Raw genomic sequence first — 19421 nt, 5'->3', positions numbered from 1 at the left:
ATTCATTCATCTATTGTTATCAGAGTTTTATGATTGATAAACAAACTTTGTGTACAGCCTTTATATCAGGACTGCGACAATACCGCATCCCGTCCATTTCACAACATTTTATCGTAGTGAATTGCGGGGTTTAAAATTTTGGTTGATAATTTTATTTTTTGATCGCATATACGCGAGTGTTTGGTTCATGTTCAATTTTTTATTATGTTGGCACGGCACATCAGCAACATTTGTCCACTAATTAAACTAATCGCAAATCCTGATTTTATAAACAAAACGGCAGCTACCATGACGACGGCTATTTTGGAAGTTGCTCAGTTCATGTTAAAACAATCATTTATTTATAATAAAGTATTTTCAAAAAGGTTATGGCTACCTTAATGTACCCTTCATGGGGAGCTAGCACTTTCTTTTTATGTTATGCCTTTTATTCTACAAAACACAATTTATTCATTTTAGTTTTGTATGTATAGCTTCGGCAATCTGTGGTTTTGGTGCAGACATAGGTAGCTGTATTTTTTGCTGCCTATTGCTACTGAAAAAATAGACGAAATTTTTAGAGAATTTTAAATATTTGAATTACCGACTTTCATACAGCGCAGTCTTGGCACAGGTAAAGCGCTTGTAGGGACAAATTTTTCATAATGGTAGCGCAACAAGAAAACAACAACAACATTAACATTTATACCTCCCTGCTTTACTATTATAACACTCAAATTAAAAGAGAGTATTCTTTAATGGTTTATGAACTGTAAGACACAAAATTCAAGGTTATTAAATGACTAGAAGGTTGCCCTAGCTAAAAGTCAAGTGTCCAACGTGTTAAACCAGAAAGAAATGTTATTGTTGGCACCACATTGCTAATTTTTATTGTTACCTTTAAAAAAATATTGTCCGCAATAGTTACTACCATTATATTTCAAAACAAAGCAAGTGCAGTTAGCTAACTAGCTAGGTAAATAGCTGACGAAAGGTGTGGTGAAAGGTGTAGTTTAAGCCAGTTAGCTTTAGTTAGCCTGGCAAGGGCAAGGAAAATATCACTGTAAATACTTTTCTTATATTATCATTATGTTAGCTGTTAGTTACATCTACCTTTGAAAAATTAAAATCCAACATCCACAAATTTCTACCACAAAGTTTTTCATTTTTTATCCACAATAATGTTTTCGTTATTTAACAATACTGATTTTTCTTTCACTAAAATTACTAAATCTTCAGCATCAGCAAAATAAAGTTAATATACCATAGAGAGGACTAGCAGCACCATTTTAACACGTTATTTAAAAGTTAAACGTTAGTATAAAAAGCAAAGAATTAGGAAAGAAACAACAAAAGGTTACACATTTTTCCGCCTTTCTACGTACAACAGAAATAATTCTTTGTGAGAAAGTGACTGAGAAATTTGACTGGGCTATCGAGTCCCACAAAAACAAGCTAAAAATTTGTCCCTACAAGCGCTATATTCGTGCCCAGACTGCGCTGTATGAAAGTCGTTAATTTACTTCGGGGGGTACTTTTTGAATACCTTGATATTTTTTAACTTTTGACTTTTTTGAGATGACCGTCATAGTGTATGCAAAGCTTCAATACAAACACCCGACTGTTATTGCAAGGTTGCAATTCGTTTTCTGATGTTGATGTTTGATTGGTTTGCGTATATGCATAATTTTTTATATTTTTTTAAAAAGAAGAAAAAATTTGGTTTGCTGGTGCTTTGATGATATGTTCCAGAACACATTTTTCATCAAACATATTTCTTCATCAAAATGGGGAAATTTGATCGGTTTGGTGGAGTTTTTTAACATTTCCACTTTCAAACGTTCTTATTTTTTGAACGACGTCAAACGTTCGAATTGTTAATCTGTGTAGTAATACTTTCGTTGAAAGTGAGTGATAAAAGCTAGAATTGGTGGCCTCCATTTATTAGATGTGAGATTTTTTCTAAGATGAATTAATTCCAAGTCTAAAACGGTCCATCCGTAACATCTTGAAACTGAATCGGTCCTCTATTTTTAGTTCTTGAACAATGTTGTTATGAAATCCATTTTGTCTTCTTCTTTTCACCATTCCATTGTTTTTCCTCGAGTGATTTCCGTCATTAGATTCTACTAACTCGTTTAAAACGAGGTTACAACAAATACTTTCTTTTTTTTGCCACATCCTCCGCTCAGTTTTATTTGCTTTACGTACTAAATTTGCTTACAATTACTAGCAATCGTTTCGATTATATCTGGCTTCACAAAGGTTGGTAGCAAAGTTGGTGTTGCATAATTACACTAGCTCACAGATGCTAGGGTATTCAAATGCAGCTGTCCGTCCCAAAATGGAACTTTTTGCCTCTCTGAGCACCGACACGGGAGTAGTCGTGTGTTCGAATCTCATCTTGGTAACTATTTGTACTTTTTTTTTCTTTTTACTATCTCGCCTGCGAGGATGTGTTTCCAACTCGTAACAAGAAGCCCTGGGGGCTCTAAGAATTTCCACTCGCTACCAAAACATTTGATGACAACCTGCTAATTCGTTGTGTTATCGTGCCAAACATTCGAAGAGGTTTGGCGCATGAAGCTCTGAAGATAAAGCACACAAGTAACATTATATCTTACAACAAACTCAAAAACGTGTCATAATAAACTCACATTTTAAAAGAAATTGCTAACAAAAAATACAGCCTATCATTCATGGTTTAAAGTCTTGCGATTGAAACGTTTATGGTCTTAAAGGGTATTTAGTTGACGAAAAAAAACAAAATTTTGATGTCACCATCATGTTTAGCATACTTTTTTTGTTAACTGTGCCAAATTTTGTCGAAAACAAATACGAATTTTGGCCTGAAACGTCATTTAGATGACTTCCCAGTACTTAGGGAGCTTGCCCATTTGGGCAGGGTTAGTTAGTTAGTCAGTTATACCAACACTATCCTCCTCTCAGAGGAACGTGAAATCCCAGGGTCGATTTTTTCTCAAAAAATGCTCCGAGAAAGAAAAAAACGACAGTTTTAAAGAATTTGCTACGCCTTCGGGCGCGGAAATTCAACTAACTAACCAAATGGTCAATTACAACGTCACAAATTTAAACTTCATACGGCCAAAATTGGTATTTCTTTTCGACAAAACTTGGAACAGTTAACAAAAAAATTATGCTGAACATAATAGTGACATCATAATTTTGATTTAGCTATGTCACCTAAATGTCATTTTAAGCCAAAATTGGTCCGAAAATTAAAACTAATTTATTTTCGACAAAATTTGACAAAGGTAACAAAAAAGTATGCCGAACATGATGGTGACATCAAAATTTTGCTTTTTGTCACTTCAATGTCATTTTAGGCCAAAATTGGTCCGAAAATAAAAACTACTTTATTTTCGACAAAATTTAGCACAGGTAACAAAAAAGTATGCTGGACATGATGGTGATATTATTTTAGGCCAAAATTGGTCCAAAAATTAAAATTATTTTATTGCCCTATAGAAACCACAAGCCAAGTAATGGGAAAACTACGAGAATAAATCTTTAGCTACCTTAAATACAAAAGCTAGCCTAAGCCACTAGCAACATTGTCCAAACAGATCTCCTCAGTATTGTACGATCTGAATGGAGTCCTTAACCCTCTTAAACAAAGCAAATAGACACGTGTCAGTTCCATAGAGAGTCGTGTACGTGACCATGTCACTATGGCTGCGTAATTATCATCAGTTTTAGCAGAGATTTTTGCTGCTAAGTTAGCTAGAAATCGTCCGCATTCGTCACCAACACCACCATTTTTCCCAAAAACCAGTACTCGTTCAAGGTACTCGCGTTTTTGGCTTTTTTGTGTCTTTTAAACTGTGTTTCCGTATCAAGGTTTTTAGAGGATTCTGAATTAACGTGGGTGACTCTAACATCGAAAAATGCAGTTTCTACCTTCCTCCAAAAACCTTTCGCTTTAAAATCCAACCTAACATCTTCGCTGGTGTTGGCAGTTTTCAAGAAAAATTTCTCATTTGCGATAGACATTAAACGCGGTTCTGTTTCTACATAATTGCAGACTTTCTTTAAACACGCTAAAAAATCTCTAATGTTGTCGTCTCTGTTTACTACAAATCCACCCTTCTTGCAATTCATTGCGTGATATTTATTAAATCTTTCGCCACACGCACAATATGTTGGTAAGTTTTTGTGTGGCGCATTGTACCTTAAGCGAAGGGCGTCTCGGAATTACTTTTTGTTAAGGTCTAGGTTCTGCTACTTAATAGGTAAAGCTTTCAACCATCCACTAGCTCCTTTGTCGCATGCCTGATCTACCAGTGATTTTAAGTTATTGTCGTGAGTGGCTTTAACCTCATCTTTTTTCGACATCCTACGTTTTGATTTTACTTCTGCTTTTAATTCACTTATCGATTTTCCGTTACCATTGGTTTCAGGCATTATATTTTTCTGACTTAAAATTGCAATGACATGTATCTTTGTAATTTTAACGGAGACTTGGTGTTGTTCGGTTGCTATTTTTGAAATGGTGCTAATTCCGAGTCCTCCTTCTGATGGATTCAAGGAGACCATGTCTCTATGATTGTTAAATACTTCGCATTGTCCTCCGAACAGTGCGGGTAGGAATTTGTCACTAAGCAACAAGTCAATAGGTTCAGTGAATTGTTCAAACCCTTCCATTGTCCGGATGAAATAAGAAAATTTGGATTTGTATCCTTTTGCAAAAGCTGCATAAGCAGCCTGCGGTTGTGTGTCGGCGACTTCACACAATGTTTTAAGGTCCTTTCGATCAAATATCCACAATATTCTTATCGATAGATAGTCCTCTGATCCGATACAGGCACCAAGGTGTCTTTTTCCACGAGTAGTGATATTCACTGGACTGATTCGCCGAATATTGTTGCATAATTGAATTCTTATCTCTTGACTAAATGTTGTTTCTTTAAATTCCCGAGATACAGACTTTGGGGTTGTTCAGGTTTTTAAAAAAAATTTCGTCCTCAGTAAATATCAATAGCCTTCTTATCCATTATTTTTGGGTTAGTTTTCGTCACGTTAAAGAAATGGGTCGTTGATGTATTTGTGTAACATGGAAAGCACCGACATGTCCATATAATAGGGGAGTGGATTCTTCAAATATTCATCTTTTCACACATAATTTCACTGACGTTACGTGGTGCGCTGCAACAAATTCATGATAGCTCTTTCAAAAGTGGCCTGGAGACGAGGTTTACAAGAAAAGAATAAAGTGTTTATTTTTTTATTTTAAAATTTCATTCGCAATAAAACAAAACTTTTTTATTGTTGATATATTTCATACTGTTCTTCGCGTACAGCTGTCTAACTCTTCGGTAAAGCTAGTCGAGTAACTTTTCAAAGGATATATTGCACCTTGTGTGCTTCTTTGTTGGAAAACAGGCTAGAAACAATACAGCTCTCATCTATCACGTCCTAACGCGCTTCCCTTCGTAACGAAATAAAAACTAGGTGATAGAATTTGCAAATTTTCATTCGAAGAGTAAAGAAGAGAGTAAAAGTGTAACAAGAAATCGATATTTGACGCAAAATAGAGGCTTTTGCTGTCGCTAAGCAACTACATAATTTTAAAATGCGTGATAGTCTAGCGTAAATGATGTTGTTCTGTTTTTGTTTTCTGGAATAAAAGTAAAAAATAAAAAAAAGATATTATGTTTGTATCATCAAGACAACTTTAGCCTCGTTCATTTGCTTGTTATTTTCAGTTTTTTTGATAGGGAATTAATTATTTAGCTTCGTTATAGCCTGTATGGTTATAGCACGATCAAGATATGGAAGAAATGTTAGAGCAACTACATGTGCTTGGAAATGCGTGGTTACCATTTGTTTGGACTGGTTAAAAGTTGTTATAAAAAATACTATAGGTTTTCTTAGTATCTCATTTTCAAATATGGATGCTCAAAATGCATGCAATCGTGAAGAGGAGTGGAAAAAATATGTGCTCGCCTTTCTATCAGCAGGTTTACATAACGCGCACTTTTTTATTTTTATCTTTTCTCTAAAATTGAGTCTCGTCGTTACGTTATTTTTTACGATTTTTTTTGTTACGTCATGGCTTTTCTGGAGATATTCATTTTCTCGTTGGTTCACCTGTTTGATATTAAGCCACTTTCTTATCCATTCAACCATGTTACTGCGTTTCTCGACAATTTTAATTAAATTTCATCTACTTTATAGATTCCGTAACAACCACTTTAAGAATTATTAAGACTCAAAACGCCGTTTTTTAAGAATGACGAAAAATAAAAATAAAAGTGTATAATATTCTGTGAGCATTAGGCCAGGAAACTATCAGAATATTTATTATTACTTGACGTCATTATAAATTACATTCTCAGTGGTTAATTAAAAGCTAGTACAATCTTTACACCTAATTTCTTGACATTTTGAAAGTCCCGTGGTTTTTCTCTCAAACTATGATAGTTTCAAGGTATAAATGTAAGGCCGCTTATTAAAATATTTAGGTCCAATCTTAAAATGTTTTAGCAACTCAACTCTTCTTCATAAAAAATACTCTTACCTTAAAAAGAAGAAGCGTCCTAAAGCCGTTTGACTTGTGAAATGCGCTGCTGAAATTGAGCGCTAAATATTTTTCGTTCTGGTATTTGTTACCTATTTATCTATTTTCATTTTTATCCAAGTGACTGCTTTTGACCCGCAATCAGTATCGCAAGCAATCAGTAGGAACTTCCAAACGGTATTTCCGTAAGTTAAGTTTTATATTAGCTTTAAAATTTGTTTTTAATCTTAAAAAAATAGACACCCCCCTCCCTCCCCCTTCCCTCGCCGGCACGTATCCCTAATTTAGGAAGATTCCAGTGTACGTTTTTTCTTTCTGAAATAATTTCGTGATGAGCTAAAAAAAACTTAGTTATTCCAGCAAAACAAAATATATCCTTTTAGTTAATTTTCATAAACATTATTGTTGAATTGAAATCCGATAAAACCAAGTAGGTATCATATAACAATAGATTTGTTGCGTCAGAGTTCTATGTAAATACTAGATAACTAGTCGTCAGCCCGTGAAAAATCCACGGGTTCGCCAGTCGCAGCTAAGCTACCATTTTGCGTGACAGACAGACGGACGGACGGACGGACAGACAGACGTACACAGGCATTATAATATAGATGTAAAAAATTTTAAATTTTTAAACTAGAATTCTAGCATGCTTCGGTTTTTTGGCAAGGTTAACAGCTAAAAAAACACTATAATTTCTTTCTTTTCACAGTTGCATGTTGAAGTTGCATATCACGGCAGGTGTGCACGATTTTGTAATTTCATGATACATAGATAAAAACTCTTTTGCTCTGAACTATGGTACAGAGCGTGGATTAAGTTTTACTTCCTCAAAAATCCTTTATTTGTCTCGCTGACTGCGTTGTTGTTATTTTCACGTTTTATTCGCAATGAAACTTACATGATACGTATAGAATACTAACAAGATTTTATATGCTAATAAGTTAAACTCTTTTCCTTCTTTTTGTACATTTTTTTGCTTTTGTTTTAGCAGCTCAAATTTTTATAAAGACCCAAGACGTTTGTTCGTTTACAAAACGAGAAAATGCATGTGTTTAAATAAGAAATTAAGCGAGGCTATTTGCGTGATTCCTGTTTAAGACGTCTCTAATATAGAATTCTTTAGCTCTATTTACACGGCAGAGGTGCGGCGTGTGGAATCCACAACCAAATTCCAAAATACTGCTCCAAACGTGATGACTGTATGTAAATATTTTTATTGGGTAACTTTTTGTGGAAAAACTTCTCATTTTAAAACAAAATAGCTAGTGTCTAATATTGTGAAGGGTAGGACTACCCACCAAACTAAATTAAGTGTTAAAAAAATAAAGTGTTTTCATAAAAAATATGTAGTCATAACAAAACGGATAAGCTGAGGTTTAAAGCGGAAAAAAAAAACGCGATGACTGATTTCTTATAAGGTTTTACACAAAGTCTTTACCGTCGCTTAACTTCCCATTATTAGAAACATAATTCACAGTTAGTTTACGTGTAGCCATATCAAGGTATATTTTTCATCAAAATAATTACAAGCAGCAGGATTTCGGCTTCATTCTCAGTCTGTTTAAACTAATCGTTGACGCATTATCTCGCCGACTTTATTTTTTTTCTTTCTCAAAACAGATTTTTGTTTTCTGTTTAAGTGAGTCATGTTTATTAAGAAAATTTCGATATACGACTCCTCTAAATAGTTTTGATGCGACGTTATCTGGTTATATCATTTCCAAGTAAAAATTGGCCAAAAATGTTCAAAGTCATTTTGTCAATGTTTTGGTGTTAAATAATGTCTCTGCATCAGTGACCTCGTGTAATCTATGTCATATATAAGGTTGTATTTACACAGGATGCTTTGCTTCTTTTTCTACCTTTAGTAAATATGGAAATGTCAACAACAGATATATGCGATCTCACAGTCGAAAAGAAAAATAGTTTTACATTTGTTTAAGTACAATATGCGATTTGTTAAACTTATTTTAAAACAACAGAAAATATAATGAATGAAAAACTTGACTCGCATGAATCAAGTATAGGTTTTAACTAAAAGCATAACGATTTGATGTCAACGCACTCAAACTATGTACTTTTTGTACACGTAAATGTTTGGTGCATATGGTATTGTTAGATATTATGCAGGTATATGGATTGCAACACACTAACACGTTTTTTTTTTTAAAAAAAGTTTGCTTTACGTGACTAACGTTTTCACTTTGTTTCATAACTCATTTTCTTATCATTGCATGGTTAGTGTTTGCAAAGATGTCTTTTGATAAATATAAACGCGACGAATACCCTAGAACTTCCAAGAATTTTCCAATCAGATGCAGTAAAAAAATGAGCGGTTACATTACAGTAAGGTCAAATTTTATCTTTTCACTTTTCATTTGAAAAATTTAAATTTTAGTTGACGTTAAATGTGCTTGTTTCCTTTTTTTATTTGAAAATTTGTTTAAAATAATTGTTTCTTTCTAATTCTAAAAGGAATTCAGATTGAGTACGTTTTCAATATGTTTCTAATTTTAACAAAATCTCAACCCTAATATTCAAGAAGACAAACAAGCGGAGGTTGCTTTGCGTGATATTTTAAAGAGCTTAATCTCCCTAAACGTTTATATAGTGTAGGTTTTCTTCGTGAAACGGATGTGTTTTTTTAACTGATTTCACGACGTGTAAAATCATGGTGTGACTTCCGGCATTTTTTTTTTCTGCAAATGAACGTTCTAAGTTTGAACAGTGGTGGACTCATTCGAAGCGTGACGCGTTTGTTGTTGTGGTATATTACGTCAATAAATGTCAGACGTAAATTACAAATGCAAGGAGAGTATTTATGATGCACGCTTCACCAATTCGCTTCGGACTGAAAATGTATGTTCGTGAAAGTATTCAATGTCACTTGAGCTTGACATACAAAAATGCACTTGATGTTGGCTCCACGTAAACTCTTGCACACTGTTGAATCGATAGTACCTTAAGTGATAATAAACGCAGTAAAAAAATTATAAATAAGACGCTAATTAGGAAGAAAAGGCTGATTTAATTGCTGCTTTCAAATGTTGTTTATCTGTCCAACCGTTAAGATCCTCATTAATCGTAGAAGCAATTTAGTAGAAAAAGAAGGAGTAACACAGAAAGCTCAAGACAATTTTACAAAATATATGATGTGTAAAAAGATTATCTTAATTTTGTTGTTGTGTTTAGTTGCAATAGTTTATGGTAAATAGTACAAAGAAAGCAAATTAGATTCAACTGAACATGCTGATATAATACTAAGATATTTGTGCGAACATTAAAGAATTGTTAATCAATATTTACGTTAGCCGAAAACAAGTATGGCCACAGATGATGTCAAAAGTCCCTTACACAAAAAGTCACTCACAAATAACAATCACTTCGCAATGAATGAAGCATATGTGCGCAAGCCGCGAAATGAACGACAAACTATTTTGGTCATCGTGTTATTTTTTCTCCTCTTACTTTTACTTGTGCTTCTTATCGTCATGGTAACGCTGTATGTTAACAAGGATAGCAAAATGAAAGAAGTTGCAAAAAAGCACAAGACAACTGTATGTAGTACGAGAGATTGTGTGCAAATTTCAGCCAGTAAGTTCCATCATTTCATCGCTTACAGCAATCATTTATTTGTGCATTCATTCATTTAGCCATTCATTCATTAGTCAATCATTTATACCAGTTCAATCATTTCATTGTTTTTTTCTTATTTTTTATTGTTTAATTGTTTTCTTTTTAAATTTATATGTTTTCTAATAGGAATAATCGAGGCAATGGATCATAAAGTCAGTCCTTGTGAAAACTTTTATCAATACGCGTGCGGCGGTTGGCTCCACAATACGCCCATTCCGGACTCCAGAACTAGATATAGCAGATTTCAAAAATTATCTGAACAAAACTCTGTTATCATTAAAAAAATTCTAAATGATTTGAATAGTGGACAAAGAAACGCCTCCGTGAGTATAGTTGAAAAAGGAACGCTTCTTTAGTAAATGTTGTAATTACTCTTTTATTAAAAGTAATCTTTCGCCAAAAGTTTCCCTAATATATTCTTTTTCAGACTCCAGCATTAGACAAAGCATCAATCTACTATCATACTTGCATGGATACGAAGACAATCGAAAAATTAGGAGATAAACCAATGTTAGAACTTGTTGAAAAACTGGGTAAGATAATGGGCGGCTGTTGGGCTTACAAGAAACCCTTTACAAGGCGTATTTAGTATATTTCAAATATATTTTTTGCGCTTAAAAAGGTCTTTAGTATTACTATGTTTGTATAATTAGGTTCATGGCCCGTTACCAATTCAAATTTTAACGCAAGTTCTTGGGACTTAATGGAGGCTATGGTTCAAATTCATAGAAACATCAGTCAAGCTCCTGTGTTTAATTTATATGTGGCTGGTGACATAAAAAACTCAACCGAAAATGTTATAGTGGTAAGCCGTATTTTTTTATTTGATTACCTGCCCGTACATTCGTTTATTTTATCAGATTTTTCCTATTTTTAAACAATAATTTTTCACTTTTTTAAGTTTGATCAATCGGGATTATCAATGTCAAAAGATTCGTACCTTTTAAACACCACATACCACGCAAAGGTAAACTGTTTTTTTTGTCCATGTGGTTATCACCTGCATGTTAGGACTGAGCTCATGGAAAATTTGTTGTTTAACCGACGGTCTGCTTTTTTAGAATCGCAATGCATATCGGAAGATGGTGAAAGAGATTGTAAAACTGATGGGAGCAAATGAGACTGGTATTAGATTAATGGATGAGGTGTATGAATTTGAAAAACAGCTAGCTGAGGTTTATTTTTTTTTAAATTACTCCAGTGTTTACATTTAAATTCTCACACACCTAATAATGATGTCGCCTCGTTCATAGATAACAATGTCTGTTATGGAACGCAGAGACTATCGACTTATATACAAAACAATGACATTAGCAGAATTCGCCAATCAAACGGAAATACCTGTAAGTCCACTTTGGTATTCCAAAGTTTTATACTCACACTACCAAGTGTTTAATTTATACTTTGTCTTTAAGGAAAAATGGCTGTCGGAATTTGTTAACAAAATTTTTGGGGGTGTAAATGTACCACTATCAGAGAGGATAGTATCGTTTAATGTGGAATACATTAAAAAAGCATTCAAATTATTCACAGCGCTACGTCCAGAGTAAGTATAACAAGAGTGCAATAATTTATGCAGTAGGTACCGAACTAGGACGTACAGTCGCCATGCAAAAATATATTGATTCTTTTGTAGTATCCAGGCCTCATATGTGATATGGCAAGCCGTAAAAGTTATGGCACCTGTCGTTCTTGGTAAATACCAGGATGTCACAGACGATTACTTTATGACTGCGTTTGGTACAAAAGACCGGCAGCCGAGATGGGAAATATGTATTGGAAGTACTTTGGGTGCGTTTGGTTACGCGTTATCCAGATCGTTTGTCGAGGAAGTGTACGATAGAACAGCTAAAACAATGGTACGTATTAACCTAGAATTAAAGATTACTCTTATATTGATGGTATTGAAGCGTCAATATTCTCTTTCAGTCGACTGAGATGATACAAGCTATAAAAGGAGTGTTCACAGACAATCTCGAGCAAATGGATTGGATGGATGCTAAAACAAAGAAATATGCCCGAAAAAAGGTAATGATATCCTTTCTGTCTCAGTAAACGATACTACGGTAATGATTAATTGCCTACGGCGTTTGTGGAGCGTGTAGTGGGCTGCAAATCTTGCTTGCAGCTAATCTTTCACGTTTTATTGTTTTTAAAAAATCCGTCATGTGCGTAGGCAGTTTATTACGGTAATTTCAAATACCAACTTTATCGGCACAAATTGCATGATACCAGCTGTTAATGTACGGCGGTTTAGTAAAATAATTTATCCACATAAATTTGAACTTTTACGCTTAAATACTTCAGGATGAGAAATAATTTCTCAATAATATGTTTGCAAAGGTTATGGTGTGTTTAATACACTACACTCCCCACCATTTAAAGTTCATCTTCACCACCCTCTTACTTTTTCTAAACTTTCAAAATTGTGGGCATTTCTCCACGTCTTTAACGTGATAGTCTATTACGCAAATTGTTCACCCGTCTGGATTTTTAGCAATTTCTATTTTGCATTAACCCTATTCGGTCCGGGGTTTTTCGAACATACTATGACCAATCCCCCCTCAATAACTTTTCATAGGATTGTTTAAATTGAATCAAACTTGGCACACTTATAGTACGTCACAAAAGGAACAAAATGGCGGCAATAAATTTTTGCTTGCGTCCGCACATTTTCTGTGACTTCATCAGAAGTCTGAAAATTGTTAAAAATGCCACTATCTGCTTAAAATATAATTACTTTTGTTCTAGAGCGAATTTTTACATTCTGTTTGAAGTTTCTGAAAGCTAAATAAATGTTATTTAACATGTCTTCCGGTTTTTACATGGATCGGATAAAAAATTGCCAAAAATTGTCCGAAAATCCGTTCTTTTCCGATTTTCGGGTAAAATCCGACAAAATCGGGAAATCGGAATCGTCACGTGTCTAAATTATTCAAAATAATTCTTCTTGATGAAACAAAGTTGTGTTGCAAGTTTTAAGGATAATCCTAACAGGATTTATTATATTTTCCTCATTATAAGGATTTCATAGAGATTCTTAGGGGTAGTTTCGAGTAATGGCCAATATCAAAGCCTCTGAAAGGTATGGGTCCTAAAAATTTAGCATGCAGGTGACTAATAGATAAATGTTGAAACTCAGTAAGTATCATAGCCACATAACAAAGCAATTAGGAGTTATTAAAAAAAACCGTCAGGGGGGGCGGACCGGACCGAATAGGGTTAAATCTGGTATGGAGACAGAAAATATGATTAAAGATTTTCTCACTAAGGTGCAACTGTTTCCTTCTTTTGCGGTACTTAGTTTAATTTTAACCTATTTAATGCAGACGGTTAAGTGAAGAGCATAGTTGTTAGTTCTAATATCATACTTTGTAGGCTGAGAAAATACTTGAAAATATTGGTTATCCAGATTTCATTTTAAATAGCACTGCTTTGGAACAGGAATACATTGGAGTAAGTCTTACATTTAATACTGTTCGATTGCTAACCTGAAAATGTAGTTGCCGAAAACCCCTTTAAAGAAAATTCGGTATATTTTTAGCTTGAAGTCGAAAAAGGTCAGCATTTTGACAACTACATGACGAGAAGAAAATACAAAAACTTTAAAAACTATAAAAAGAGAGGAAAACCCGTTGATAAATCAGAATGGGGTATACTTCCAACAACTGTTAATGCTTATTACGCGCCTACAGAGAACAAAATTGGTTAGTTCGTTCTCCCTGTTACTGCTAAGTTACTGTAAAGATCACTTTGTAAGTTTAAAGATAACTTTCCGATTTAGGATTTCCTGCTGGTATACTACAGTGGCCGTTTTACGACAAGCGAGCACCAAGGTATAAAAAACTGTTAATCTTTTTTACTGTGGATTTTATTAGTGTCAATTTGTCAACATAGCAAAAACAACAACAGTGTTATACATACTCCAAGACTGGTAAATAAGGTCTGGCTTGTATGGCCCAAATGGGGTTTATACGTTTTTCCCCTTTTTAAGAATTGTATATGGCATTTCAATAATAAAAGCAGTGAATAAAAATTAGACTTCTCATCATGAATGTTACTCAAAATTACTGTCGCAAACGTAAGTTAATGAAAAATTTTTTGTGTAGGGCAGTGGCGTATGGCGCTATTGGTATGGTGGTGGGTCACGAAATAACACACGGATTTGATGATCAAGGTACTGTTGTTGTTGTTGCCACTGCTGCTGTTATTTTTGTTGTTGTTGCTTTTATTGATGCCATTGTTATTGTCGTCGTCATTATTGTTGATAATGATGCTGTTGTCGTTGCGGTTATTGCTGTTTTTTTGTTGTTTTTATTGTTATTGTTACTTACTTCTTCGAATCTCAATTCAGGAAAAGATTTTACGATCGAAGGAAATTTCGACACATGGTGGACAAATCACTCGTTAACGCAGTTCAAACAAAAATCACAATGCTTCATCAATCAATACAGCAATTTCACTCTATTTAATAAAAAGGTACCTTTTAATAACAATTTCAGTTTAGAACACGTTTTGAATCTTTAGACTACGGATCAAAAATAGTCAAAAATAGGAAATGACAGGCCACAATTGAAGCGCCATAACTACTGAGAACTAGGTTGTTACGAAAAGTGTTGCTCATATATTAAAAGGGGGGGGGGGGGGTGAGTTCGAATAACCAACGACAACAAACATGAAACATCTAGATTTTTTATTAGTCACCAATAAAACTTTGGATTTTGGAATGCTAATTTTTTTTGACAAAAAAGAACTCTTCAAAACCGGAGGTGTATTTTTGGGCTTAAGAGAAAACAAATGGTGATTTTTCAGCAGCCGCCTTATTAAATATCAATGTGATCATTTCTTATAGATGAATGGTGCTCAAACTCTCGGAGAAGATTTAGCTGATAATGGTGGTCTACGCCAAGCACTGCAGGTAAGTGCAGTTGCCGATACAGACAGGTTATCGGGCTTTTTAATATTGACGCTTAAGCTCTAAACGAAAAAAAAATTAATTTGTTCAATAAAACATTAACATATTCCTTTTTGTAACAGGCGTATCGACATTGGGTATCTAAGAATGGCGAAGAAGACAAACTTCCTGGACTTGACTTAACTCCAGAGCAACTTTATTTTCTGGCATTTGCGCAGGTAAAAAGTTGTCACCGTTTTTTGTTGTATATTTTAAAAGTTAGTTCGTTGTTCAACAGATATTTAATTAAATGTTTTAAAAGTTTAAAAAAGTTTTTGAAATAGTTTAACGGAAACAAGATACACGACAAGATTAAAAAATAAATATTCGTATTTAAGTATTCAAAAACAGGGGAGTTTAACGTCTCGCGTTAACTTCTGCCATCTTTGTTTCTCGTTCATACTTGAACAAATTTTGTGCAGCCAGACGAGCTTCTCTCTGACTCATTGGTTTATTGAGACCATCACTTGAAGACGTGGCTAATAAATCTGGTGTGTCTGTCAGGAAAGATGGCGGAGCAACGAGACAGCGCACCAAATTTCCAACTGTGCTAAAAGAAATCTTCTGGTCCTTTGCTTCTCTTTCAACTTCAGAAATTGTTTTATGGTGGAGCACATCTTTAGCATGACTTAATTCACTTGCTTTTTGCTCGATTAATCCAAGATACGCAGTTAGATTCTCGTTTGTTATGTTAGATCCACCCAGCTGTTCAGTCATAACCGAACGATCCGTATCGATTCGATTTAGTGTTTTGTTTACTTCTACGCGAACTTTCTCGAGAATTTGCAATTCTGACTTAAATTGTGCAGCACCTTTTTGACTATCGGTGAAGATCAAAGTTTGTTCATCTTGTAATTTCTTTAGAATCTTTTTGTGTTGCTTCTCAATGTGAACATCCTCTTCTCCCATGACCGAAATTTGTCGTTGAAACTCGGCAATGTCGCTCTCTTTGCGCTGTATTGACTGATTTTGTTCTTTCACGAAATTGAATAACGCGAAATTCTCATCTTCAACCTTTATAAACATACCGACCATCTTGTCAATATCTTCCAAACCGCTCACCTGAAATAAAACACATATGATGACAACTTTCGTCTTCATGCAGCGTGTGGTCTTGAATGTCACTAAAATTTATGCGCATGTTATCGGTAAAAAAATTCAGTACATATTTGCACAACGCACAGTGTCACTGAAACACGAAATGCGATATTTACAAGATAGGCAAATCCGTGAGATTATCTGCGGGCTACCGACTAGTTATTTCCTTTTTTCTTAACACAATAAGTATTTTTCGAAAATTAATTCGCAAGAAGTGACTAAATTTTGCACGTGTCTAATATTTTTACTGATTTAGCGCACATAGATATGTCAATTTTAAAAATCGTTTGTAGAATATTAAAGATTTGTGACAAGTTGGTTTTGAGAGTTATAGAGCTCTCCTTCAAATATACAAATATTACCTCAACAAGCTGTTGAAATATGTCTTCATACTGCTCAACCTCCAGCTGTAGTACTTTGATTTGATCAATCATTTTTTTCTCCTTCCTTCCTTGCACGGCTGCTTCATACAGCTCTCCTCTCTCCTCCATTTTTGTATTCATGAAGTCGCGAAGTTTCTTGTCGTGGTCAATTACTCGTAGCAAATCTTTAAGTTCAGATGTGAATTGCGTTAAATCTCGTTCGGATCTCTCCCGCAGTGATTGCATACGGTGATGAGCTTCGTCCCGGCTTAAATACGTAAATATTAACCTTTTTTTAATGAAAAACAACGACACAAATTTTCCATTTAGCTTAAGTTTGCCACTGATAACTAACTAAACTTGTAAGAATAATAAAGAAGAAAAACAACAAGTCGCGTAAAATCTCCCTCAAAGGTAAAACTAACTTGTTAAACAGGGATGTTGCGCTGTCAAGAAGATAGTCTTTACTTTCTTTTCCACTTCTAAACATTTTGCTTAGCTTTCTGTGCAAATCTTCGAATCTTTTTCCCTGAACGTTAATGTGATCGATCTCCTGGCGCATTTTGTGGTTCTCTGCAAGAGCAGTGTTAAATTTGATGTTCCCCTTGTTTAGTCTGTTCTCCATAACGCTGATCAACTTTATGATGGCTTTACATCTTCGCTCAGATTCTTTGCACCCTCCCATAGCATTCCTCTGTGTCTCCATCTTTTTTTGTAGACGCTTGATTTCTGTGTTAACCCTATTCAATCTTGAGCTCTGTTCAAGGAATGCTTTCCTAGCGCTATCTTCCTCGTCCAGCAATCCACGCAAAGTTTCAGTATTTCGCGCATCAAAGGTTTGATTCTTCACACTACCAGCTAATTTATCTTCTTTCGCGAGTTCCTCATGCTCGATCTTCAGGTTGCGAATTGTTTCGCGTTGTTTACGCAGCGAATACTCAGTTTCTTCGCGATACACTCGTCGATCGTCTTCAAGGAGACGAAACTGCCGCTGCAGACGTAAATGCTCGGCTTGCAGATCTTCCACTAATTCGTCTGGTTTTGTTTCCTTCTCTTCTTTCCCCATCTCTTCTCTTTTTCCTTTTCGATTAAAAACGACTGTGTCTTCTCGGCGAGTGAAGTGTAAAATTAGCGTTTATGTAATTTGACGTCACCATAAGCAATTGCTTATGATGACGTTAAATTACACACGTAATACGACGTAACCCATAAGCAGTACTTATTTTTTTGTGAAAATAGCAAGGCATTGAATTTTTTTTAAAGGTTTGGTGTACTGCTTACAGAGAGTCAGCTGCGATTAACCAGATTGAAACAGGTGTTCATTCACTATCAATGTTCAGGTAAGTAAGACAATATGATTTGAATATTTTTCACTCGTTCTTGGAAAAATAAAAGCACCATTTTAATTGTTTTTGTAGAGTAATTGGTACATTACAGAACAGCGAAGATTTTAGTAAAGCATACAAATGTCCTGTTGCCTCACCTATGAATCCTGTAAAGAAATGTCGGATATGGTAACAAAAACAGAAAAGGGATAGAAAGTACGAGACATGATAAACCTGCCCACAATTTCGTTGATACAAAAAGCCAAAATGGTGCTAATTACTATTGAAAGAATGTCGTAAACATACTGTGAACGAAAAAATTCAACATGCACTTGTACCGTAACCACTCTCTTTTGTAAATTGGACAGCTCGAAATTCAGTACGTTTTAATCTGTCGTTCCTTACTTTTAGAAACTTCCTTGACTGTTTCGAGGCTAAACAGGGCGCCGTTTTTATAATAAAATAGTTAAAAAACTTGACTTTGTCACTGAATATCGATATTGATTTTTTCTTGTTTTTGTTTTTGACAGAATTCAAACAACCATAGCTACGGCTAGCCTTTTGTTTAACGGTCAGGGTACATTTAAAATTATTCTTTAAAAATAAATAGACTAAATTTGTGACATATTGCAGTAACATTAGTTGTTGTATATAATACGAGAATACTTAGCAGAATAAAATATATTACATCACAATTTATTGGAAACTTGTCTCCTATATTAACACCGTCACACAGGAAATGCGATGTATAAAGGACGGGCTAATTTGATGTCCTCTTTATTTCCAAAGTGATATGTTTTGTTATTTACTTAAGCGGGTTTCCGCTCTTAAGATCCACTCAAACGAATGTGGTCGAATCGATCGACATCGATCAAATCATGGCGTTTTTATGAAAATTGGTTTCCATTTAAAGGGGGATTTTCACGAAGCGAATTGAACGGCGAATTCGATGGCGAATTCGCTTTTTAATTTTCACGACAAAATAAATAAGGCGCCAAATTCATTGTTTACATTAGTTAACCGCGTTCTGATTGGTCAAAAACTAGCAGCGAAACCTTTAGCTGCTAAAAATTTTTCAGCGAAGCGAATATCTCGATGCAAAATCAAAACAAACAAAACTGCGCATGCTCAGATACAATCCACCGTCGAATTCGCCGTTCAATTCGCTTCGTGAAAATCCCCCTTAAATTCGACTATGGCGATTCATTCGAATTTTTTTTAAAACAATAACACAAATTTGATATGAAATAATGATATTGAGCATATACTTAGAATTTCATGACATAAATACGATGAACAAAACTATTTTTGTACCATTTTTTAAAAATTTCACAGTCATTTGCCTCCAAACTCTTTGCTTCATGAGACTTTCTTTAAAACTTCTTGAGAAAGTGACCCAGGACACCGAAATCTGCAAACTTCGCAGTTTCGTCGTTTAACGGTTGCTTTTATTAAATAGTGTATTGCTGTTGTTACATCAAATGTTCAAATTTTTGTTTGGTAAAAACAACATCAACCATTTTTCA

The 19421-nt window shown here is 34.6% G+C and overlaps 1 protein-coding gene across 1 annotated transcript; it reads left to right on the top strand.

Moving 5' to 3' along the window:
* The first annotated feature begins 9106 nt into the window (after positions 1–9106).
* On the top strand, positions 9107–19113 carry LOC130641644 (endothelin-converting enzyme homolog). Its single transcript, XM_057448523.1, has 19 exons — positions 9107–10114; positions 10283–10479; positions 10584–10689; positions 10810–10961; positions 11058–11123; positions 11218–11331; positions 11410–11499; positions 11572–11702; positions 11793–12015; positions 12086–12184; positions 13535–13612; positions 13701–13863; positions 13941–13992; positions 14266–14333; positions 14511–14635; positions 15009–15074; positions 15194–15289; positions 17834–17910; positions 17989–19113. Exons 1-19 carry the CDS (start codon positions 9844–9846, stop codon positions 18086–18088), a joined length of 2274 nt encoding a protein of 757 aa, XP_057304506.1. The 5' UTR covers positions 9107–9843; the 3' UTR covers positions 18089–19113.
* The last annotated feature ends 308 nt before the right edge of the window (positions 19114–19421 follow it).

The sequence above is a fragment of the Hydractinia symbiolongicarpus genome, chromosome 4 (genome assembly GCF_029227915.1).
Source record: "Hydractinia symbiolongicarpus strain clone_291-10 chromosome 4, HSymV2.1, whole genome shotgun sequence".
Classification (NCBI taxonomy): Eukaryota; Metazoa; Cnidaria; class Hydrozoa; order Anthoathecata; family Hydractiniidae; genus Hydractinia; species Hydractinia symbiolongicarpus.
Note: the sequence above shows the minus strand (reverse complement) of the source record. Positions and strands in the feature narration are given on the sequence as shown.